Genomic DNA, 25,900 nt, shown 5'->3' on the forward strand with positions numbered 1-25,900 from the left:
AACTATGGCACATAGGGATTCCCCTGTACTAAGCACAATTCAGCAGGAACAGCCCCCTAAGTTTGCTCATAGCCTGTACAGAGAGATACCATAAAACTATGGCAGCATAGGGATTCCCCCGTACTAAGCACAATTCAGCAGGAACAGCCCCCTAAGTTTGCTCATAGCCTGTACAGAGAGATACCATAAAACTATGGCAACATAGGGATTCCCCTGTACTAAGCACAATTCAGCAGGAACAGCCCCCTAAGTTTGCTCATAGCCTGTACAGAGAGATACCATAAAACTATGGCACATAGGGATTCCCCTGTACTACACAATTCAGCAGGAACAGCCCCCTAAGTTTGCTCATAGCCTGTACAGAGAGATACCATAAAACTATGGCACATAGGGATTCCCCTGTACTTAGCACAATTCAGCAGGAACAGCCCCCTAAGTTTGCTCATAGCCTGTACAGAGAGATACCATAAAACTATGGCAGCATAGGGATTCCCCTGTACTAAGCACAATTCAGCAGGAACAGCCCCCTAGGTTTGCTCATAGCCTGTACAGAGAGATCCCATAAAACTATGGCACATAGGGATTCCCCTGTACTAAGCACAATTCAGCAGGAACAGCCCCCTAAGTTTGCTCATAGCCTGTACAGAGAGATACCATAAAACTATGGCACATAGGGATTCCCCTGTACTAAGCACAATTCAGCAGGAACAGCCCCCTAAGTTTGCCCATAGCCTGTACAGAGAGATACCATAAAACTATGGCACATAGGGATTCCCCTGTACTAAGCACAATTCAGCAGGAACAGCCCCCTAAGTTTGCTCATAGCCTGTACAGAGAGATACCAAAAAGAACTCGACACGCACCATTATAAGAAACGATTTAATATTCTCATATGAAAAAGTCACGGGTGAAAGATCCAAAAAAATGTTTTTTTTCACAAGTAACAGTCCCTTTAGAAAAATGCCCACCGCGCACAGAATGTCCAGAGCTTGGTGCCCAAGGCACAGGCGGGCGCACGTGTGGCTACGGTTACAGTACACGGAGTAGAAACGGCGCAGGACACATAAGGCACTTTCTTGCGACACGGATACAGACACGGCCCAGAAACAGAACAGCGAGTGGGTTAACCCCCTGTGGACTCTGTCCTGAAGGGTTAAACCACTCCATACATAGGGGATTGTTTGGGAAAAAGTCATTTTGATTGGCTATATATTTATTTTCCCTTTAGCTACCACTGGGGGCACACTGAACCTTCTCTGTATTTCAATTTACCCACTGCGGGGGCGGCCATACTGATTGCCTCGGGCAAATGTAAACATACATATTGAATATAAACAGAAAAGAGACCGTGCTGCCGCTACTGCCGCCTACAGGGGGGGGGATAACTTGGCAGCTCACTTTCATATAAAGCAGTGCTGCTCTGCCTGGGTGTTGTTGAACTACAAATCCCAGCATGCCTTAACACACTTAACAAGGCATAAGTTGTACTCAACATCAGGAATGGCTTCTTAAAGCAACACAGCTTGATAGAACTACCAATGGGAATAGAGCCTACTTGGCGTACATCTGGCTCCTCTGTAATTGTCACTAACTGCCTGTAGGTGGAGCTTCATCCACTGGGACCATAATACAGACGGGAGGTGGGGCGGAGCTCTTTCATACATTCAAATTAATTGAAGACTTGTGATTGGGTGGATGGGCTGCACAGTATGGCCACACAGCAGATGGATTGTGGGATATTCTCAGTCTGACTGTAGATACTGATAGTACAATTTCATTAGGAACAAATGAGCGTCCATTTTGCCAGGCCACTCCCACTGCGTTTGGCCAGTTCTGTAGATATCGCTGAGTAATGTCCTCTGAAGGGTTTCACACGTCCTTCCCAAGAGAAGCAATGAAGGTGGAGACATGAGAGTCGTGCTGCAGTCGGCCTATCACAGATCAGTACTCGGCGACCGGATGGTGGAACAGAAACTGCCCAAATGGATGAAAGAAATGTCCTCTGTCCTACATGGGACTGTGTTCTCCCGAGCCCGCCCTTCTCTCTGATATCATCTGGGGGGAGGGACCAGGTTCAGATGGAGCTGGCTATGGTGAATTTGGTTTGTTCACTATAATACAAATATGGCCAACTTAAAGGCAAACTATACCCTCAAACAATGTAGGTCTCTATAAAAATATATTGTCTATATGTAAAACCCGGCTTCATCTAAATAAACCATTTTCATAAAAATATAAATTTTTAGCAGTGTGTGCCATTGGGTAATCCTAAATAGGAAACTGCCATTTTATGTACTAAGGGCCGCCCCCTGGGATCATAGGAGTCACAGTGCACACAAACAAGCCAAGGCACACATACATGCTAGGCCCCATCAGCCAATGAATGGGCAGAGTTCTGCCTTTTGCTCCCACACTACTTCCTGTTACAGTTAGAGCTGCATCACTTCCTGTCAGCTGATCTCTGAGGGAGCACACAGCCCATCACTAAATGGCGGCTCAGGGGGAAGGATGTAAAAGGGCAATATTTACTGATATGTATATTCCAGTTTGGGGAGATTCTTTAATAGGCCACTTAATATGATATAAACTATCTAAGTATACATTATGGGGTATAGTTTCCCTTTAACCTGACCACAACAACAGCCACTGGCCAGATGAGCCCCTAATTGATTCTGCCACTCAACCCCCAACAAATAACACTTGGCAGAGCTGCCAGTCCCCAACACCGCAAAGCAGAAAGGCGCCCTTCTCACTATCTGGCAGAAACCTGGCCGCCAGTCAGTACGGGTCATTGAGGTAGATTTTTATTAGTCTCTCATAACACTTCCCAATGGGCCTCCCACTACTTTCTGCTTCTGTGTTGGGCAGCACTGTATTCATAAGGGGCATGTTGTGGGCAGTACGTTGGCAGTCCCTGGCACTGTTAGTATCGGGCAGCCTCCTCCTGTCTGCACTACACTCTGCACCTTATGCCAGATAGGGCCCTGCACTTTGCACTGGGTGCCCAAAGTACTACTGCAATGGTAAATGTGCCTGAGGGCCAGCCGTGCCCATATACAGGCCACAGACCCCAATATAATCCTAATGGAGCAGTGTTTAAAGGGGAAGTCAAGCTGTGTGTTAATAGACTATAGACCAACCAGAGAGTCACTTACTGTGCAGCCTACATGCACCCAAAGGGGCTTCCAAAGCCACAAGCTCAGCACAAGAGACACCCCAGAGCAGGCAGGACCCCCAGAATTCACCGACGTGCTTAACCCTTTCAGTGACTGCAGAACTGCTCAGGCCTCTGCTTGGACAAGATGGACGCTGAGGTGATGAATGATAATTTCCCTATTGCATTGCGCCGACCTTAACAAATAAATTCTGTTTTGGGACCGCAGCACCCCTCCTCAGTCACAGGATTTTACCCCAAAACGGAAACTTTAGAACACTATGCCCCGAGTCTGTTGGCATCACGAGAAACTGCGCCCGTCGCTATATCAACTCTTGATTCGCCTCCTCTGGTGGATCCGCATGGGACTGACTGAGCTCCAGGGCGGCGCCGCAGAGATGACGCCCTACAGGGGCCAGTAAGGAGGTTACGCTCCGGACAGTAGGACCCGACGGCTCCGTACAAGGTTACGCTCCGGACAGTTGGAACTGATGGCTCCGTATGACAAGAATAGCAACGTAGACAAGAATACTTCAATCAGTAATAAAGGGAATGTACAGTCCCCCCCCCCCCACTCCTGACTAGGTTGGGCGGGGCAGGGGGCGGGGCAAGGGAAGTTGGGCGCTGTGTTTAAATCTTTGTTTTCATATAGTAAATAGTTTCTAGTGAGGGCTCCGAAAGGCACTTGTTATTTGGCCCCCAAAAGGCACTGGGCAGGCAGAAATGTGGAGCACAGATTCAGTCCTGGGCTCGCTGTCTCCTCCAGATTCTGTTATCGCTTCGCTTGGCCTTTAAGGTGATTTGATTTTCTTCTGTCGGGGCGTGGATCCATTCTCGGCTTTCACAACTCCGTTTTCGTGATAACCTGAAGCGAAGAGAGGACTTTCAGAAATCAATTATTTTACTGGGGGGGTTGATTTAACCCATACTTGGTTCAGCGTTCATTTCTATCTAGAGCTAGGGCAGACTAAAGGTGGCCATACACGTTAAGATCCGCTCGCTTGGCGACCTCCACCTACGGGTGGGCGATATCGGGAGAATTTAGGCTAATTCGGTCTTTTGGCCCTGGGGCCGGAATAGGCGCAGTCGGTTCAGGGACTACATCAACGAGCCGATGCGGTCCCTGATCTGACTAAATTTTTTAACCTGCCTGATCGATATCTGCCCAATTTCAGGCCAGATATCGGTCGGGCAGGCCCGTCGGTAGTGCCCCTACAGGGGCAGATAAGCTGCCGAGTTGGTCTAAGGGACCCATATCGGCAGCTACAATCGGCCCGTGTATGGCCACCTTAAGCGATCGCCGGTGACATCTTACCAGATTCCCTTTTAAGGACTTTGGCTTGTTGCTGCTTCACCATGGCCGCCACTGCCGATCTCTTCCTGGCCGCTTGCTCTTTACAGCACTCGCGCCACCGCCGCAACTGGAAGTGGATGAATCGCCACATCATCCAGGTCTGGGATATGCACATCAGCAGCAGCACCACCATCCTGCGGAGGAAGGAGAGGGGACAATGTAATGGACAGGTAAGGCCGCCATTGCACGTAATGTGGCCAAATGAGCGGCCTGTGGGCCATTACCCTTGCATGCAGATTTCCGAGGGGTTAATATGAAGAATAATAAAATAATTACCTGAACAGAAGAGTATTAAAGTCCCCTTTGTCCGGATTGAACGTGTGAATCTCGGCTCGTGCAAGACCAAAACCGACCGTCAGAACGGTGAGCGTAAGGGTAAAAAGGCGTGTAACGACAAAGATTACGCCCCAGGCGTTAAATCTGCAAGCAGGACAGAGGCAACAAGGTGGCATTAGCCCTGGTATGGGCAAACTGGGCTGCAACAGTACCATGCCACGACTCCCGGTCACCCCCGGTCTGCAAGGGTTGCTGAGAGTTACAGTTCTGGTACAGAGTCTATATACACTATAGTATCTGTGCTGGGAGAGGCAATAAGGGCAATTCCTACCTGACAGCATAGGGCTAAATGTACAAGGCGCAACCCTGTGAAATACGCAGTGCAAAAGGAACATGGGAGTTGTGGTTTGACATCTAGAAGGCTGCAGGTTAAGGGCAAATTAGGGCAAAATTAAGGGCAAATTAAGGGCAAACAAACCCATTTAGATCATTCTGATCCGATACGTTTGCCAGGCCTGGATTCTGCCCTAGACAGTCACTGTTTATTAGGCTGCTGGGGGGCTGTTTGGGCCTTTGTGTACTTGAAATGCCAGGGCTTATCTTGAATCCCAGTCCTGACATATCTAAGATTATATTCCCAGAAAGAGCGAAAACAGAATTAATTTTATAAATGAAGTAACATCGATTAGAAACAAGCTTTAAGATTTTATATTGGGAAGACAGGGCAAAAAATATACCAAATTGCTAATGGAGGCTCGGGTGTATCTCTAAATATTCAATCCCAATCTGGTAAATAGTAATAAATCAAATTAAGCCGAAGGAAAATCAATTGGCTCAACGGTGTCCAGTAGTGGTCCGGGTGCTCAAAGCCCCCAACCCGCAGCTGAAGGGAGAAGTCACAGAATGTTGAAGGAACATCAAGCCCCCGGACAGGCAGAGTCTGCTAAAAATGGTCTTTATTTCTTCATTTTAAAATCAAAGTGCCTTTGATTTTGATTTTAAAATGAAGAAATAAAGACCGTTTTTAGCAGACTCTGCCTGTCCGGTGTGCTTGATGTTCCTTCAACATTCTGACCTGACATAAGCACCCCCCTCAGAACCGTGCCACCCACAAATCCCTCAAAGTTGGTGGCTGCTCCCCGGGGTCAATATCGAACCAGAAGCCTGCCCAGTCAGCTCCTGGCTGCCAAAGAAAGAAGTCAAGTGGCAACAACTCCGCAGCTCTACTCTGCCCCCTATCAGCAGGTACAGGGCAGTGGGGCCCTATAGTGGATACTTACAGCTTCTGATTGTTCTCGTCAATGAAGTAGAAGAGGCGGGCAATGTGGAACAGGAATTCGGCCACGGACTGCAGGAGCAGCAGGATCAGCCCCAAGCGGGTTAAACTGGAATAACAGAGAGAAAATGAGACGCAGGAGAGGCCAATGTGGGCCGAGAGTGGCCCCTGTGTCACGCTGCTGTATGGCTTGTTTGTGCAAAGAGATCCGACACGACAGACCTGCGTGACTCCAGTCAGGGCTTTGGGCTTTTTTTGCTACCGTGTCAGGCTGTGCTGTAAAAGCACTTGGCACCGCTGCCAGCCATTCATTCCACAGAGGCGAAAATAACTGCCTGCTGGAGGGTGAAAACCTTCTCAGCTAAAAAAATAGGGAAGAGCCTATTCCCAACAACTACTCTAGTTTTAAAGGGGAACAGCACCTGAAAATATTTTTGCACAATAAAAGAAAAAAAAAAACTGCCTTACTGTTTATGTTCTCTGCACTGCTTGTTCTGGCTCCTGAAATAATCTAGCAGAAGCAAACTGATAAGCCGAAGTGGAAGAGATCAGGCTTCTGCTATATTGTTTCAAAACCAGAGAACAAAAAGATATAAACAAACGAACACAGCCAATAGGTGGGTCCCAAAGGAGACCCCTTGAAGTGAGCGGCAGTGGCCTAAGCCTCCATGGGGCGCCATTAATGTTCACTTACTTGAGCAGGTAAGCTCCCGCTATATGGAGCAGATAGAGAACGATGTACTGCAACTGGCGCGGAACTTCCTCCTGGGAAGCCAAAGGAGAAAAAGTATTACAGTAGGTTGTGGTTAAACACCAAAAGCAAATAAACAGCCCCCCCAAGCCCCCAGGCACACACAGTCTGTATATTCTACACAGCAAAAGAACAGACGGGTGATTCGTTTCCATGATTTTTCAAAGTCGCGGTGACTAATTGCCAAATACACAGCCCAAGATCAGTCCTGATCACTGGTTTTGGCCAAACGCAAGACTGCCCAACAATCGAATCATGAAGGCCTATGCAGAGCTGATAGGAGAAGGCTGCACCAATTGGCCAAAGCAGCCTTCACTCAAACATGCCTAATAGATATCTGGCCTATGGCAAAGCCCCATGAACTGGCCAACCAGCTGCCTTCTTAATCTGCGGGGGCAGAGTCATTGGCTTATATCGGCCTGTATATGTCCAGCTTGGGCAGACATCATTTGAGGAAGGGAAATGGAAAGGGTAAGCTAATTCAGAGAAATCTTGTCTTAATATATGTAGAGTAGTTGGAGGCTATTTGTTGGACAATCATTCCCTAACAGCCCCCCCAGCTAAATACACTTCTATCACCACCAGCCTTATATACAGCTGCCTCCCTATGCAAACAAAGGCCAGTAAATCAAAGGAATTTGGCTCATAGAACCTGAGGCGCATTCTCCACCAGCAAGTTTGCATTAATATATTATATCCAAGGGGGACGGAGGGGGGGGGGGTTCCATTAAGGCAAATAATAAACTGCATGGCCATGTGTGGGCATCTAAACCTTATAAATGAGAATGAGATTATTATGAGATACATCAGATTTCCATGGGCATAAAAACTTTCCGGAACCTCTAATATCCTTATCATTTACAGTAGGGGGTACATTATCCCTTATAATACATGAGTGATACTCAGAGTTCCCTGTATAACTCAGCCTGCAGCCTTGTGCCTTTATATGGGCACAGAACCCCTCAGTGACTGCTAATATCCTTATCATTTACAGTAGGGGGTACATTATCCCTTATAATACATGAGTGATACTCAGAGTTCCCTGTATAACTCAGCCTGCAGCCTTGTGCCTTTATATGGGCACAGAACCCCTCAGTGACTGCTAATATCCTTATCATTTACAGTAGGGGGTACATTATCCCTTATAATACATGAGTGATACTCAGAGTTCCCTGTATAACTCAGCCTGCAGCCTTGTGCCTTTATATGGTCAAAGGACGTATCCGTGACCTCTAATATCCATTATTACCCGATATATTTTTGGGACACGCTAGGCTGGAATTAAATGCCTATAACTCACACTGAATTAACATCAATTGCTTGACATTTCCTGAATGGGTACAGACCAAATTAGAGAGTCTTCTAAGAACAGAGAGGCTGGAAACCATCACATTATAATTACGTGGCCCTTTCTTCCTACCGCACGTGCCACTGAGGAAGCAGAAAAGTGCATGTTCCAAACCTCAGTGGAGATGCCCCCCCCACAAACACAGTCTCGGCCAAGCTGTGCATTTGCCGGCCATGGCAGGACACACTTCCATCTACTTCAGGGGTCGCCCCTAGAGGGGGCAGTTCCATAGTTTGGGAAGCAAGAGCTCCATTGTTTCTCTATGCAGCTCTGCAGGGTTGTGCAGTTCAGCCATACGGGCAGTGCGGCAGGGTTGTGCAGTTCAGCCATACGGGCAGCGCTTACCTTTTTCACCTTCTGGAAGTAGAGCTCGGGCAGTGCATGGAGCCAGTAAGCGAGCTGACACAGGTAGAAAAACTTGACTTGGAAGCTGGAAATAGAATAAATACAGAGATTAATGGGAAATATGTAACCCGCGGATCCCCGAGACTCCCACACGCAGGCAGAACGCACTTACGGGAGGTAAACGTGAGGGTAATTTTCCCACAGTGTTTTCGGATTGGATAAATAGCCTTCCTGTGTGAGAGAGGAAAGCACTGAATCAGCAACACTCATAACTATATTATATATATTATTTTTATAGAGGCAACATATTCTGCAGTGCTGTACAGAGGTTATACATCATTACCCATCAGTCCCTGCCCCAGTGAGCTTACAATCTAAGGTCCCTATCCCATTCCCATCAGCCCCTGCCCCAGTGAGCTTACAATCTAAGGTCCCTATCACATTCCCATCAGTCCCTGCCCCAGTGGAGCTTACAATCTAAGGTCCCTATCACATTCCCATCAGTCCCTGCCCCAGTGAGCTTACAATCTAAGGTCCCTATCACATTCCCATCAGTCCCTGCCCCAGTGAGCTTACAATCTAAGGTCCCTATCACATTCCCATCAGTCCCTGCCCCAGTGAGCTTACAATCTAAGGTCCCTATCACATTCCCATCAGTCCCTGCCCCAGTGAGCTTACAATCTAAGGTCCCTATCACATTCCCATCAGCCCCTGCCCCAGTGAGCTTACAATCTAAGGTCCCTATCACATTCCCATCAGTCCCTGCCCCAGTGAGCTTACAATCTAAGGTCCCTATCACATTCCCATCAGTCCCTGCCCCAGTGAGCTTACAATCTAAGGTCCCTATCCCATTCCCATCAGTCCCTGCCCCAGTGAGCTTTCAATCTAAGGTCCCTATCACATTCCCATCAGTCCCTGCCCCAGTGAGCTTACAATCTAAGGTCCCTATCACATTCCCATCAGTCCCTGCCCCAGTGAGCTTACAATCTAAGGTCCCTATCCCATTCCCATCAGGCCCTGCCCCAGTGAGCTTTCAATCTAAGGTCCCTATCACATTCCCATCAGTCCCTGCCCCAGTGAGCTTACAATCTAAGGTCCCTATCACATTCCCATCAGTCCCTGCCCCAGTGAGCTTACAATCTAAGGTCCCTATCACATTCCCATCAGTCCCTGCCCCAGTGGAGCTTACAATCTAAGGTCCCTATCACATTCCCATCAGCCCCTGCCCCAGTAGAGCTTACAATCTAAGGTCCCTATCACATTCCCATCAGTCCCTGCCCCAGTGAGCTTACAATCTAAGGTCCCTATCACATTCCCATCAGTCCCTGCCCCAGTGAGCTTACAATCTAAGGTCCCTATCCCATTCCCATCAGTCCCTGCCCCAGTGGAGCTTACAATCTAAGGTCCCTATCCCATTCCCATCAGTCCCTGCCCCAGTGGAGCTTACAATCTAAGGCCCCTATCACATTCCCATCAGCCCCTGCCCCAGTAGAGCTTACAATCTAAGGTCCCTATCACATTCCCATCAGTCCCTGCCCCAGTGAGCTTACAATCTAAGGTCCCTATCACATTCCCATCAGTCCCTGCCCTGGTCCCTGTTACAGTCACATACACAAGTGGTCAAGTTTATCAGGAGCCAATAAACTTGTCCATAGATAATAAAGCGAGGGATAAAACCAGAGTGCCCAAGGGAATCTACCAACTTCTTGCATATAGCGCCCAGGCTGGAACTGAACCTAGGACCCCAGCGCGGTAACACAGCAATGCCAACCCCTTGCTGCCCAAGTGAATTTACATTGCTTGTCAGTTCCACCATTTATTACATATGGCATTTTGTTACAAAAAAATGGGCCGAAGCCCACCTAGATTTCTCCCAATATAGTGCCAACCCACCCTGACCCTGGACTTGGGGGAACAAAACACCCTATGATCACCCTGTTTCTACGTGGCAAAAAAGTGAGAGAGGCAAATGGGCCCACTCGTACTCACCGTGGCAGATACATAGAGGCACCAGAACATGGAGGCGAGATGGAAGGCCGCCAACTGCCCCGATTCATTAAACCTGCTCTGCTTCACTTTGGACAGATGAAGACGTCTATTGATTTTCTATAGAAAGGGCAAAAAATGATAAGCAATGAAGGTCATGTGACATGTTCTTCATATCTAGGTGGGTTTTGCCTTCACTGGCGCAAACAGAATGATGGGTAAAGGGGTGGGGCTTGTAACAGTGGGTGGGGCCTGTATCCAGTTGTGTTTTTGGCTCCCTTTAACCCATGCCATGCTATGCAGTGACACACAGCAAAGGGAAAGTGCAGGGATCAAGTGCTACTGTGCATGCCCCTTTCCTTTCTGCATCATCAATCTGATTGGCTAAATTACACCAGCCAATTGGATCAGAGACTCGCATTACACCAGGGCATACACAGTAGTGTCCCATACACCTGTGGTACCTCCGAGCTGTGTGTAATGTTATTCTGCTACAGGCAGGGTCTAACACAGCCAGTGGGCTATGGCAGACAGCAGGTAGGTATGGGACCCATTATCCAGAACCATTATCGGGACCTGTGGTTTTCCAGATAAGGAATCTTTCCATAATTTGGATCTCCATACCTTAAGTCCACTAAAAGATTATTTAAACATGAAATAAACCCAATAGGGCTGTTCTGCCCCAATAAGGGGTAATTATATCTTAGTTGGGATCAAGTACAGGTACTGTTTTATTATTACAGAGAAAAGGGAATCATTTAACCATGAAATAAACCCAATAGGGCTGTTCTGCCCCAATAAGGGGTAATTATATCTTAGTTGGGATCAAGTACAGGTACTGTTTTATTATTACAGAGAAAAGGGAATCATTTAACCATGAAATAAACCCAATAGGGCTGTTCTGCCCCAATAAGGGGTAATTATATCTTAGTTGGGATCAAGTACAGGTACTGTTTTATTATTACAGAGAAAAGGGAATCATTTAACCATGAAATAAACCCAATAGGGCTGTTCTGCCCCAATAAGGGGTAATTATATCTTAGTTGGGATCAAGTACAGGTACTGTTTTATTATTACAGAGAAAAGGGAATCATTTAACCATGAAATAAACCCAATAGGGCTGTTCTGCCCCAATAAGGGGTAATTATATCTTAGTTGGGATCAAGTACATATACACAGCGGCCGTTTAAACTGGACACCAGTTTGCTTCCACCAATAAGTAAAGCTGGTTTCCCAGCACCGTTGCTGTTGGCTTCACATCTAGGTGAGGAGGGGCCAAGCAATTGAAAGGTGAATTACAATCCAACCCCAGAGGTTTGGGCCTCATTCTCGAGGGACCGCAGGGAAAGGCAATGAGCGGAGGATACTTACATCGAGAATGTACTCTTGCACAATGGCGTGCAGAATGATGGCGATGACCACGTAGAACAGGATGGTGACCAAATCTTTCACCCCGTAATGATAATACACTAGCTCACCATCTGAAATGAAGGAGAACATGCGGCGCTGGTTTAATATACGGGACACAATTACAGGACACACCCCCAAAGGGGGAGGGACAGAAGAACACTCCCGACTCTGCGCTTGCATCCCCACAAGGGGTAACTCAGAGCATTTTGCCACCCCATGTGCCCCTAGAGCTCATTAGTTTTGCAGCTTAGGAGCCATAAGCCCACTGAGCACGTGCAGTGCCACTGACACACAAAAGATGGCCTAACGACATCCAAGATGGGGAGCTGCTGGGGGCAAATGGAAAGGCCTGGATCGTTACTGTTGTAGGGCTGTTATATTAAGTTCTGTATATAAAATACAGCATTTATAGTCACTTTTTCCAGGCTTTAAAGGGGACCCGTCACCCTAAAAAATAATTCCAAATCCTTTTCTATCATGTTAGTTGAGCAAAATAAACTTTACTTACACCATATAAACTATTTAGCTTTTTTCCCCCTTCAGTCTTGGGAGTTTACAGTCACAGCCAGCAGGCCGGCGCCATTTTGTGTGCACTGTTATTAAGGCAAAGCTTTGTATCCCCCCCCAAAACCTTATGCATTTGCCAACTAGGTGATATCTAGGAAGTGCTGAATGGAAAGTGAAAGTAATTGTAATTAAAAATCTGAGCTGTCAATCATATATTGCCTATATGATTGACAGCTCAGATTTTTAAATACATTTTTAACAGGTATGGGTGATTTCATTAAAATAAATTGGGGTTTAATTTTTAAAGGTTTTTATGTGTGGGTGACAGCTCCCCTTTAATGTATAGTTTTGCTCCACACTTCTTTAGAGACAGCTTTCCAGCACTCTAATAGACAGCCGCTCTCCTCTCCCCAGCTTCATAATACCAGGGCCGAGCCAATGATTTACTTACCCAGCGACTGAATGCTACTGTTGTACTGAGGTAAGATGAAGATGAAGGCGGTCTTGGCGGTGACCTGTTGGACAGAGAATAATCAGATTAGATGGAGTAAATATCACCCACGGCTCCCACACACACACAGACATTGCCGAATAGCATAACAACCCCCCCCGCCCCCCACAATTTTCCTTTTATCATTACATTTCATTAATTATCTTTTTATTCCGACCCTCTTTTTTTCATATTCCCATCTCTCGTTCAAACTTATGCCTGGTTGCTGGGGTAAATGAGATCCTAGCAACCAGGTAGCTGCTGAAATATCAAACCGAAGAGCTGCTGAGCAAAAAGCTAAATAACTGGAAAAAAAAATGAAGACCGATTAAACATTGTCTGAAAATATCAACGTCTACATCCCCCTAAATGTTAACTGAAAGGTGAACTTCCCCTTTAAATGCACCGATTTAATTCTAGAACACTCGGAAGCCTCTGCTGCTGTATTTTACCTGCTGAATGGGCTGCTGGGGGTTCCCACGGAGCCCAGGGCTATTCTATACCCCGCACAGGGAGTTACAGGGCCCCACTGGCAGCAGTAGGATTACTAAACACACTGGCACAGGAATGCCTCATTTTGCCTATAGAATAGCAATAGAATGCGACTTTGCATTTCCCAGCACGGCTACTGGGGGTGAGAACTGGGCCCCGAGCCAGGTCTGGGCCTGTGTAAACACCACCAGGCATCTGGGCTGTGTAGTGTTCCGAGCCAGGCACCGGCTGGCCAATTGCGCAAATATAAAGCCACTAAATAAGCTCAGTTACTAAAAACCTGGGTTGCAGGGCTATGCTGGCACACTGGGCTGCTATATACATGTAAAGGAAATGTCAGGGGAAATGCTGTGTTTTCCTATCTAGCAGCATCTGATAGGTACAGCTTCCCCTTGAGAGCTGTAATTCCTGGGCACGGTGGCACTGCCTGGCTCACAGGGGCCCTGACCAGGGCGGCAGAAGGGCCACCAATGGGGTTTATCAGCAGAACACCCACTGCCCACCTACAGCCTCAGAGGGCACCACTTTATATCTGGGGGGCACACACCATAATGGCACGTCTTGGGAACAATTACTTGTCTTTTAAGGTGGCCATACACGGGCGGATTCTAGCTGCCGATATCCATCCCTTAGACCAATTTGGCAGCTTATCGGCCCATGTAGGGGCACTAACGCCAGGCCTGCCTGACCGACATCTGGCCTGAAATTGATCGGGCAGGTTAAAAAATCTAGTCGGATTGGGGGCCGCATCGGCTCGTTGATGCGGTCCCCGAACCGACTTTGCCTATACCCGTCATTCTAATTCGAATTAGCCTGGGTTCTCCCAATATCGCCCACCCAAGCGAGCGGATCTGAAGGTGTATGGCCACCTTTGGTATGATGTAGAGCAGGGGAGGGCAAACTACGGCCCACGGGCTTGTCCGGGCCGTTGCTCTTTTTAATCCGGGCCGTTGCTCTTTTTAATCCGGGCCGCCGACTCCACAAGTCTCATCTCACGAGACTTGGACTGACAACATAACGCTGACCCAGCCCGGTACATCTGTCAAAATTTAAAAGTCAATGTGGCCCCTGAGCCAAAAAGTTTGCCCACCCCTGATGTAGAGAGTAATATTCTGAGACAATTTGCAATTGGTTTCCATTTTTTATAATCTGCAGGTTTTGTGTTATTTAGCTTTTTGCTCAGCAGCTCTCCAGTTTGGAATTTCAGCAGCAAACTGGTTGCTAGGGTCCAATGTAACCTAGCAACCAGGCAGTGGTTTGAAAGAGAAACAGGGATTTGCATGGAGGAAGGCCTAAATAGAAAGAAAAGTAATAAAAAGTAACAATAATACAATTGTAGCCTCACAGAGCAATAGTTTCCCTATGCTACAACCCACGAGGCAAAAATAGGGTGCTTGGTGCCCGTTTTATATACTTTGCCCAATGCCTGTAGTTTAATAATAAAAATATAAAGTTTATCACTTTGGTTTGCCACCTCTCTGCGAGTTCCTATACATTCGGGCTCAGATAGTAACAGGAGGTACCGACACAGACAAGCGCACAGCTGCGCCCCCACATGCGCAGAGATAACAGACCCCCCACAATGTGGCAGTGTATTACAGAACATTTACAGTAACAATAAAGTGATAAGCGCGGCGGTACAAGATCATGCTGCTTTATTGAATTTAAAGGGGAAGTATAACCAGAAACCAGTGGCTGTTTGTAGACATCTCTACAGTACCTGGAAATTATATTTATTGCATTATACAAGGGGGTTCCCCTTATACACACGTGCCAGCCTATATCCACCGGTATCTAAATAAATGATCTCTTATCTGCCATCCAAACAGGCCCACGGAAGGACCCAGTCACGGAGGAACAGGGTGAAGACACACTGTGCTACTTAGTAGCAGCTACTAAATGCCAGAAACCAGTGCAGTCTGCATCAGAATTGATTCACAATTAGCCCTGGAGCCTCAGCTTCTATGTTAGATGTGACCTCATATTCTGCTTGTTAATTTCCCATAACCCCCCAAGCGTAGCTTCTTAGTGGCAGCCCACTGAGCACGTGCAGTGCCACGGACACACAAAAGATGCCTAACAAGATTCAAGATGGGGAGATTCTGTGAGCAACTGTGAAGGCCTGGATCATTAACGTTATAGGGCTGCTGAACCTCTGGCCTGGTACAATAAGTTCAGTAAATCATATACACACCATATTCATTTGCGAGCTTCAGTTCTCCTTTAAAAATGTCTATTTTGTCACCCCCCCCCCCCCGCCCCAGTGCTGAATGCAATGAGATCTCTATGAGACACAGAGATTCCATCATCACATGACTATCTACCCTTTAAAGTCCCATTAATATTGCGTTAAATTCTACCAGATCATTTCAAATGCTCAGTTTAAAAGTTCAGCGTAACCTTTCTTCTCTCTCCGACTGCTTGCTGAATAGGTCACAGGCCTCTCCAGGCAGCAGTGCAGCAAAGGCTAATGAGCCTTTCAGATAAAGGGTAAATAAACTTGCTTTGCCCCAGAGTGTTTATCTAGAACACCACAGATACACATTGCCAGTCTCAGCCACTGTCTACAAACAAAGAGTGATGCATTTTTGACCTCTAGATGGGGCTGTTGTACTGAGGTCTATGAAGAATGGACATTTGGCATCTCCCTCTCAAGCAGCATCAATTCTCCATGCCATTGCCGATTTAATGAGGTAGGGGAATGTCAGATAAACTGAATTTATAGGGGGTTTTGTAATAAAAAGGCACTAAGTTTGCCCAGGAGCAGTAACCCATAGCAACCAATCAGCAGGCAGAATTTACTGGTCACCTGTTTAAAAGCAAACATCTTATTGGTTGCTATGGGTTACTGCTCCCAGGCAAACTTAGTGCCTTTTATTACATATGGGGGGGTAAAAGGTGTATATATGACTTTAAGATACACAGCACTGGAACCGCTGGGGATCCCAGCCCAATAAGGAGCGGCACAAAACTGATGCGACTGTGAAAACTAATATTATTCTGTGACAAAACGGACTCTGTTGTGTACCAGGATGTGGTGATTTTATGTAAATAAAGGATTAGAGCACACAATGGGAAGGAGTAAATTATTCATTAGAGGGAACCATGGCAAAACAGAGGATTAGACAGAATTATATATTTTTTTAATGTATAAATGGTTTGTCTAACAGTGGAATATTCCAGTAGTAATAAGGGTGAAGACACACAGAGCTACTAGAAGCAGCTACTAAAACAGACAATGCTGACCATTTACTGATAACTGTGTGTTTTAGCAGAGGCAATTCTCAGTATTGTGTATGGCAGGGGATTTTCTGGCATTTAGTAGCTGTGACAAGTAGCTGCTACTAAGTAGCTCTGTGTGTCTTGTGTGTTGCCCTTCAACAGATTGCTGACCCCCCCCCCCCCCCCCATAATGAGACAGACGCAGGCCCATCGGGAGAGGACTGTATCAATGTCCCAATGTCGGTATCGGCCATGAAGCCATATTAGCCGGCGTCACGGTCTGGGTTTGTGCGTCAATGTTAGATCTTGGCAGTGTTGGACTGAGATGCCAGGGCCCCACCAGAAAACCTTGGCCCATAGGCCCACTCTCTAAACTATTATTCCTCCTCCCCCCTCAACCTCTTTATTATCCAAGTCTTTTTTCTCTATCCTTCCATCTCTTTTTCCCATACAGAAATAGGGAATGACCATGCAATAGTCAGAAGCAACCGGTCCCACTGACACCTGGGCCCCGGGAGTTTTCCTGGTATCCTGCTGGGCCAGTCCAATACTGTATCTTGGGGGAAAAAAATACAGAAGACTCAAGGAAAGGTACAATCACTGGGGGTGTCAAAATGTTAGGTTCCCCCCTCAATGATGGAAACCACTTATCTGATACCCCGGGCTGGTGCTCCTGTTACCAGAGAACTGGGCCAGCCTTGCCACTTGTGCATATTGGATAAATGAAAAAGCTTCTAATCCTGTAGGCAATTAGGAATAATATCCGGTGCTGGTTTCACTTTGGGCTAAAAATTAATTCTATCTGTAAAATGGCCCCTTTATTGGGGCTCCCTATAGATCCTCTCAGGTCCCTGTGTGTGTCAAATGAGGGGTGGGCGTGTCCTATTGGTCTCTGCCAGAAGCACAGTAGGAGGGGGAGAGCCAATCACAGCCCTGCAGTCACACAAGCACTGACAGGCTTCAGTTCCCTATCAGGTCAGCCTAGCTGCTGATTGGTTCCTATCCTACAGTGCAGTGTACTGAGTGCCGCCGGCCCCCCTGCACAGCCTGGGATAGGAGGCAGCAGGAAGTGGAACAGATGGGCGGGACTAGTGGGGTTTTTGGAGAAATTTTCAATAAATCAGCCTGAAACTACTACTGAAACTACTACTTTTTAAAGCACATTCCTTCTGTATTAAGATGAGTAGAATTCATTGGCACAATATATATTTCCAAACTATATGTCCCCTTTAACGAAAAAACGCCTTTTCCCTTTACTGCGCATACGTCGGCTCCAGGATCTCAAAGAAAGAAGGAAGGAAAAGTGTCCTTGCTTGCTCGCAGCTACCCCAGGTCGGGGCAGTTTTCTGCTAACAGGAGCACCGGCCCTGGGGTATCAGGTACCCCTCAGTCATAGCAATCACTAACCTATCATTTGGCCCCCGCCCCCCCAAATTGCGGCTAAGATCTGCTTGCTTGGCCACTTTGCAGTCTCAATGTGCCTTTATTATACATAATATCCGGCCAATCGCTAAGAGCAACAGAGAATCCACAGGCAGCTGCTAAAAGGTCATAAAAATTGGGGGAACAACTTCAAAAATTCAGTCCCAAAGTCCTTGGTTAACTTTGAGTATGTTATAGAATGCCCAATTCTAAGCAACTTTTCAGTTGGTCTTCATTATTTATTTTTTTTATAGTATTTGAATTATTTGCCTTCTTCTGCCTCTTTCCAGCTTTCAAATGGGGGTCACTGACCCCGGCAGCCAAAAAGCTATTGCTTTGCGAGGCTCCAGTTTTATTGTTATTGTTACTTTTTATTACTTATCTTTCTATTCAGCCCCTCTCCTATTCATATACCAGTCTCTCATTCAAAGCACTCCCTGGTCACTAAGGTAATTTGGGCCCTAGCAACCAGATAACTGCTGAAATTCCAAACTAAAGAGCTGCTGAACAAAATGTGAAATAATTAAAAAAACACAAGTAATAAAAAATAAAGACCAATTGCAAGTTATCTCAGAATAGGACTCTCTAAATCATACTAAAAGTTAATGCAATCGCCTTATGACTCATTCTCCCCAATCTGCTTAGTTTTAGCTATTAAAACTGTTTTTTTTTTCATTTCTAGGTATCGGTTTCTAATAGAAGAGCCGCAACTGAAACGCCAGAGGGGCCGTGGGTTTCCGCGCTCTGCCAGAAGGTCACACGTGTGTTCCTTCCCCACAACGTATGAAAAAGAAAAAAAAAACGGTTCTTCGGCTTTCATGGAGAGAGCGACGTCTGGCGATATCGGCTCACGTTTTTCCTCCTCTCCCCCCTCTCTCCCTCCCAGTTACAGTTAGGCTCCTTTCAGTTTGATACGTGGCACTGAGCTGCGAGTGGAGGGGGGTAAAAGAAAAAAAAAAAAAACGAAAAAAAAAAAAAAAAAAAAGAATCCCTCCATTTACAGAGGGTCGGAGGTCCGGCGGATGGTTTCCCAGGAGCCAGGTGTACAAGGGCCGAGTTGTTTAACACACAGGGGCGACTCAAATTCCCAATCCAGGAACAGACAGTACGAGGGGGGGAACCCTCCTCGCTTAGGAAAGACGCATTCCTGGCATAGTTTGGCTCTGCCGAGACGCTTTAGAGAATGCTTTCCTTTCACTTCCTGCGGGGAAGGAGGGAAACACTGAGGGGCTTTTTTTTATTTTCCCCTGCTCCGCCAGTATTTCATGGCCTAAAGTAACTGCTCTATCCATTATTCTCCTTTACATTAACTTTTAGTATGTTATAGAATGGCCAGCTCTTAGCAACTTTTCAACTGGTCTTTATTTTTAATCTTTTGAATTATTTGCCTGGTTCTTTTGACCCTTTCCAATGGGGGTCACTGACCCCGACAGCCAAAATCTATTGCTCATCCCGGTGGGATGGCATACGCGGCGCGCGATTTGCCGAAATCACCAAAGCTGCCTTGAGAGGAAACTTCAGCGATTTCGGCGCAGTATATACCATCCTACCGGCGATTTACATTCTAGTCGGTGGGATGGCATTTCGGGGAGATTAGTCGCCCGCAACAAGGGAGATTTGTTGCGGGAGACTAATTTCTCTGTCTGCCATGGCCCAAAAGCTACAATTTTATTATTTTTGTTACTTGTATGAATGTATATCTTTAATTATAAAGCGCTACTTATGTACGCAGCGCTGTACAGTAGAATAGATTAATATAAACAGGGGGTTACTAAAATAAAAATAGATAAATATAAAGTATAACAATAAATACAAATAAATACAAGGTACAGTTGCAATAAGTTAAGAGTCAAAGACACAAGAGGATGGAGGTCCCTGCCCGAAAGAGCTTACAATCTAGATATTACTTTTTATTTCTTATCTTTCTAGATTCTCTCCTATTCATATTCTAGTCTCTCGTTCCAACCACTGCCTGGTTGCTAGGGTAAGCTGGACCCTAGCAACCAGATAGCGGCTGAAGTTCCAAACAGGAGAGCTGCTGAACAAAATGCTAAACAATTAAAAATCATGTGTAATAAAAAAATGAATTGCAAATTTAAAGGTAAACTACCCCTGCGTATTCTTCACTGCATGTAGCTCTTTCCTATCTGTAGCGCACCACAAAAAAACGGTAGCGATGCAAAAAATATAATATATAAAAATATATATATATATGCCAAAATATAGTGGTTGTAAAAAAGGAAAGCAATATCCCAAAACCTGCTGAGCCTGGAGGCAAGCTGGGGGCATATAAAATGCTTTATAGGGCCACACATAGCCTTTGGGGCCAGTTGGACAGCCATACGCTCCAATCCCAGTCGTACTGCTGCCAGTAAGGCTCATCTGGGGAAATGAGACAGATAATACTCCTCCCGTGACGTTGGCTCAGTACAGTCATTCTCACTTGTTTGCAGTCGCCTCTTATCTGGCCTGCCCTGCAGATAACCTCCCGTTCCTCAGAAGCTGGCGCTTTATTTGGCTCCGGCCTCCGACACACACACAAAGCAAGAAGCCACAAAGGACAAACCCAAGGGGCGTCCCAGTGCAACGGGAGTTTAAAGAGCCTGGTACTGGTATTGTCCTAACCAGGGAAACAAGGATTCCATCGTTTCTGGATTTGTCCTAAATTTTGCATATTCAAATTTAAGATCATTTTTTAAAAAATAGCATCATCTGTAAATGAAAACGTGTCGGGTTATATTGTAATATTCGGTGGCCTATGTGTTCTGCCGAAGTGAATCAAAACCCTAAGGATTTGGCCGAATCTTGGATTCGGGGTGTCCCTCGCCCTAAGAGAAATGGAAAGCACAAGGACAGTTAATTCCCATACACCAGTAAAGACGCTTAGTACATGGCGTTAGGCGAGTGTCACCCCTTGTGTTTTCTCCATTGGAAAAGGAAGAATAAAACAGCGCCATGTGTGCCGACAAGCGCACACCGTACATTATAAAGATGGGGTGGAAGGCAACCGACTGGAAAATGAGTGCATTTGGTCATGTCGCCATTTACCATCTACATGACCTGCAGTTGGACCCTCGGGCCAACAACTGGATCATCCTGGGAGATCCCTGATTGGTGGGTTTCTTGAAATCCTGACCGACAACTCCGCAGCCAATAGGATTTGCCAGTAACAGATTTCCATATAACAGATCTACTATCAGATATGGATCAGGCTCTTTTGGGCACCATAAATGGGCTGCAATGGCATCTACTTTGGTTTTCTGAACAAAACCTAAAGGCATGGGTTTCCCTACTGTCATAAAGTCTACTTATAAGAACAGAGTCATCTTAATCCTACGCAGGCTCCAAATAGACTCACCCTACTTTACTCGCAATTAAACCCAAGTGCATTACTGGTACGGGCCCTGTTATCCAAAATGCTCAGGGCCTGCGGTGTTCTGGATAAGAGATCTTTCCATAATATGGACCGTCATACCTTAAGTCTGCTAAAGAGAGTTATTCGATTAAAATGGAGTCTATGGGAGATGGCCTTCCCGTATTTCAGAGCCTTCTGACTAATGGGTTTTGGATAACGGATCCCATGCCTGTATTGCTTGAATGAAAAATCAGAAAAATTTAGGCCTCAATAAGATCAATCAGCAGCTTCACAACAACAAACAGAGAACCCCCATCTGTACAGTCTCCAAACACTCTCAGTACTTGCCCATAGCCACCTCTGTCTGTCTCATTAATATAAATGCATTGTCTGGATATAAAAGGAAAATTAGATCAATGGGAGCTGCCATACTGATCCCCTAAAACTTTAGTCTTCTTCCGACGAACATTCGGATATCATTTAAATTCAACGATCTGAAACGAACAGCCTAAAATTGTAGGATAAAGCCCTAAATATAGCCAATGGGAGGATGCGCTGAACATGAAATAGTTACAGGCACCAATCGTACGAAAGTGACTCCCATTGTAGGGCCCCCAAGGATATCGGCAGATACACAATACATGCGCAGATTTTATCCTTATCTGACCAAAATTTTCGAACCTGTCCAACTAAACGACAGATAGGCGTAGTATGGGACTACTGAGAAGATAATTTGGAGCCCCCACACCGAGCGAAAATCGTACCAAATCTATTTTATGGGTACGTGTCTGGCCAGCTTTAGGCAGGGTAAAGCTTTCTGTATGCAGAGAACATTTCTTTTTTTATTTATATTATAATATATGTGTGGGTAAAAACTGCCACATCGCTCCCCTCAGAGCAACGCAACATTGGGAGGGTCGATATTACACTGAACAAATTGGGCCGATCTTATTGTGATCATAAAGGAGGAATACGCAGAGAGCACCACATCGACAAACGGAGGAGATCCAGTAGCCTGCTGATTTACAGTTAGATATCCGACAAGGAGGCCGTTGATAAGGCCCTCACTCAGACCAATAAGCTGCCAACTTGATTGGGAGGGGCTTAGTCATCAGATCATATCTGCCTGTGTATGGACATAGACGACTAGCTGCCATACATATGCTTCTGTAATGTTACTGAGCTCTGTACAATAAGCAATATGGCACCTTCCAGTGGCACGAATGATCAACGTAACACACACTCGGATATAGGGAAATATTCTGAGCGTCAAAGCACTGACTAATTCCGCTATCAAGTAACCTGCTGCATGGAGAGCTTCTTCCCCAGACACAGCAGATTCCTTCCGTCTGGGAGCCCAGGCAGACAGCTCGTCCCTAACCACAAAGAGCTAACTGTGCCTCTATAATTACAGAGCACCTAGGCTAACGGCTGCACGACTGCTCCTTCAGGGAGTTGCTCGCTGGACTAAAAGGCGGAAAAGATATCCCTGGGGGGCACATCATCTTCTGCCCTCCAGTTGTTGGCGAACTACAACCCCCAGCATGCCCTTGGCAACTTTGCAGGGGCTCTATAGCTGTAGTGGCAGTGATTATGTACAGGTATAGGACCTGTTATCCAGAATGCTTGGAACCTGGGGTTTTCCGGATAAGAGATCTTTCCATAATCTGGATCTCCATCACTTAAGTCTACTAAAAATCATTTAAATATTAAATAAACCCAATAGGGCTGTTCTGCCCCCAATAAGGGGTAATTATATCTTAGTTGGGATCAAGTACAGGTACTGTTTTATTATTACAGAGAAAAGGGAATCATTTAACCATGAAATAAACCCAATAGGGCTGTTCTGCCCCCAATAAGGGGTAATTATATCTTAGTTGGGATCAAGTACAGGTACTGTTTTATTATTACAGAGAAAAATTAAATCATTGTTAAAAATTAGAATTATTTGCTTCTAATGGAGACTATGGGAGATGGCCTTTCCATAATTCGGAACTTTCTGGATTATCGGTTTCTGGATAAGGGATCCCATACCTGTGTACTACCCTGCTCTACTAGTCATATGGGCAGCATGGCGCCACGGTGACAGCACCGGGGACCTAGGTTCGACTCCAGCTTGCTCAGGTCTAGGTATAATATTTATAAAAAGCTGCAGAGTATGTCAGTGCTATGGATATTCATGAGAATTGCCAGGCTAAGCCAGGGTACTATCTAGCCTGGAATGACTGGCAATCCCCCCCCTCATATGAACTCCCCCGCCCCCCCCCCCCCCGCCGGTGTTTGGACTGCCACACTGGCATATCTCAGGGTTGCGCGGGGACACGGGCACAACTGTAACAGAATAAAGATCCCTGGCAGGAGAGCAGCCCAGTCAGAAGTGAAACAGATACCAGACCCTGGGCTACCCTGGGCTGCCCTGGGTGATGCCAGCTCTGAGCAGGGGTGAAGGCATTTTTGGGAGGGGGGGGGGGGGACAGTAGAGGAATGCAATGGGGCTATGGGATACTGTATCCAGCTGCTTTCCCTTCCCAGTCACTGTGTTAGCACAGATCCAACAAGTGAAAACAAAGCACATACCATTACCCCCTTCCCAGGGGGGCAGCCATGGATTCAGCCTGCAGATCTTCCCTTATTCACTCCCCCCTCCCCTTACTGAACTCCAGGGATACTCACTATTGTATCTGCCTATAGAGGTACAGAGTGGATATTTCTACTTTGGCTGAACCTACAGATTTTTGTGACTGTTTTGCATTATACAAGTTGAACCCCACTAGCTACTCCCCCCCCCCCTTTGGAGTGCAGTGGCGCATTCCTACCCTACAGTCGCCCCCATTCTGCCAGCCCAGGGGGGATGCATACACCGTGGCCCTTAGCACTGTAGGCACATACCAACTCCCCATTCTCTGGAGGGGGGGTCGGTACGAGGTGCCAGGTCAGACACTGTTAGAGCCAGCAGGGCACCCCTATTACTAGTAAGTTGCTGCATACCCCACGGATTCTCCCACTCTTGGACGGTGGGGGGGGGGACGTACCTCAAACATAAGCCCGATGAGCACACACAGCACGAAGAAGAAGCCGATATCTGCATGGTTGTGAATGACAAACTCCTGGCTGAAGAGCGGGTAACTTTTCCTCCTCCTGAAAGCCATGTCCGGGAAACTATGCCGGCTCTCCGTGTCCCCCTCCCTTTCCCTCTCCTGCCCGCTCCACCCTTCCCCTCCGCTCTCCCACTCACGCTAAACTTCTCCTTTCCCAGTCAGAAGTTACACAGCGGGCTCTCCGCCGCCTTACTGCGCCTGCGCGCATTCGCCCCGCCCCCTTAGCCGTGACAGCAGAGGGGATGTGCAGCTCTGTGAGGAGCTGATGGATATATTTATTGTTATGATTAATAGTATTGTTGTGAGTGTGGCTGCCACATATTAAAATGAAAAATCTAAACAAAGGGGGACGTATAACAAATAACTCCTCCCAATGTAAAATCATTAAGCCCCAAAAAAACAAATTAGGGGGTTACCTGTAAGGTAATCTGACCTCTTAGTGCAATGGTGTGTGAGACATATTACATGTAGTGGCCCAATTATTTCTCATACAGCATGATCAGGGTTATACTGGGGGGCCCCCACACCCCCAAGGGCCCCCCCACACCTCCCCCCTGAAGGGGCCCCTGACACACTGGTGTGTAAGTGAAACTCACCTTCAGCGCATGTATGGAGGGGGTCAGGCCAGGGCCGCCATCGGGGGGGGGGGGGGGGGGCAGTTGTTCCGGGCCCGGTCAATTCTCTCTTTAAGGGGGGCCCAGCTGTGATACAGGTTTTTAGCTCGGGCCCACAGGGGGAGCCGGAGGATGCAGGGGGGACTGTGAGGAAGCAGCGCGGAGCGGCCATAGTAAGAGGACGCTGGGGGAGGACCACCAATGTTTTGGTGCCCTGGCACCAATGCAAGCCATAACCCCTGCCTACCAATGTTTTAGGGGGCCCTGCCCTGGCACCAATGCAAGCCATAACCCCTGCCCACCAATGTTTTAGGGGGCCCTGCCCTGGCACCAATGCAAGCCATAACCCCTGCCCACCAATGTTTTAGGGGGCTCTGCCCTGGCACCAATGCAAGCCATAACCCCTGCCCACCAATGTTTTAGGGGATCCCTACCCTGGCACCAATGCAAGCCATAACCCCTGCCTACCAATGTTTTAGGGGGCCCTGCCCTGGCACCAATGCAAGCCATAACCCCTGCCCACCAATGTTTTAGGGGATCCCTACCCTGGCACCAATGCAAACCATAACCCCTGCCCACCAATGTTTTAGGGGGCCCTGCCCTGGCACCAATGCAAGCCATAACCCCTGCCCACCAATGTTTTAGGGGATCCCTACCCTGGCACCAATGCAAGCCATAACCCCTGCCTACCAATGTTTTAGGGGGCCCTGCCCTGGCACCAATGCAAACCATAACCCCTGCCCACCAATGTTTTAGGGGATCCCTACCCTGGCACCAATGCAAACCATAACCCCTGCCCA

General features: G+C 46.9%; 1 protein-coding gene across 1 annotated transcript; it reads right to left on the bottom strand.

Moving 5' to 3' along the window:
- Positions 1 to 865: 865 nt before the first annotated feature.
- Positions 866 to 24,554, bottom strand: tram2 (translocation associated membrane protein 2). Its single transcript, NM_001142021.1, is given in 11 exon segments — positions 866 to 4,019; positions 4,470 to 4,642; positions 4,785 to 4,928; positions 6,065 to 6,169; positions 6,755 to 6,825; positions 8,505 to 8,589; positions 8,677 to 8,735; positions 10,494 to 10,610; positions 11,862 to 11,971; positions 12,859 to 12,922; positions 24,421 to 24,554. Coding segments are annotated over 11 exon segments (1,119 nt in total). The 5' UTR covers positions 24,538 to 24,554; the 3' UTR covers positions 866 to 3,945.
- Positions 24,555 to 25,900: the final 1,346 nt, after the last annotated feature.

The sequence above is a fragment of the Xenopus tropicalis genome, chromosome 5, assembly GCF_000004195.4.
Source record: "Xenopus tropicalis strain Nigerian chromosome 5, UCB_Xtro_10.0, whole genome shotgun sequence".
NCBI lineage: Eukaryota > Metazoa > Chordata > Amphibia > Anura > Pipidae > Xenopus > Xenopus tropicalis.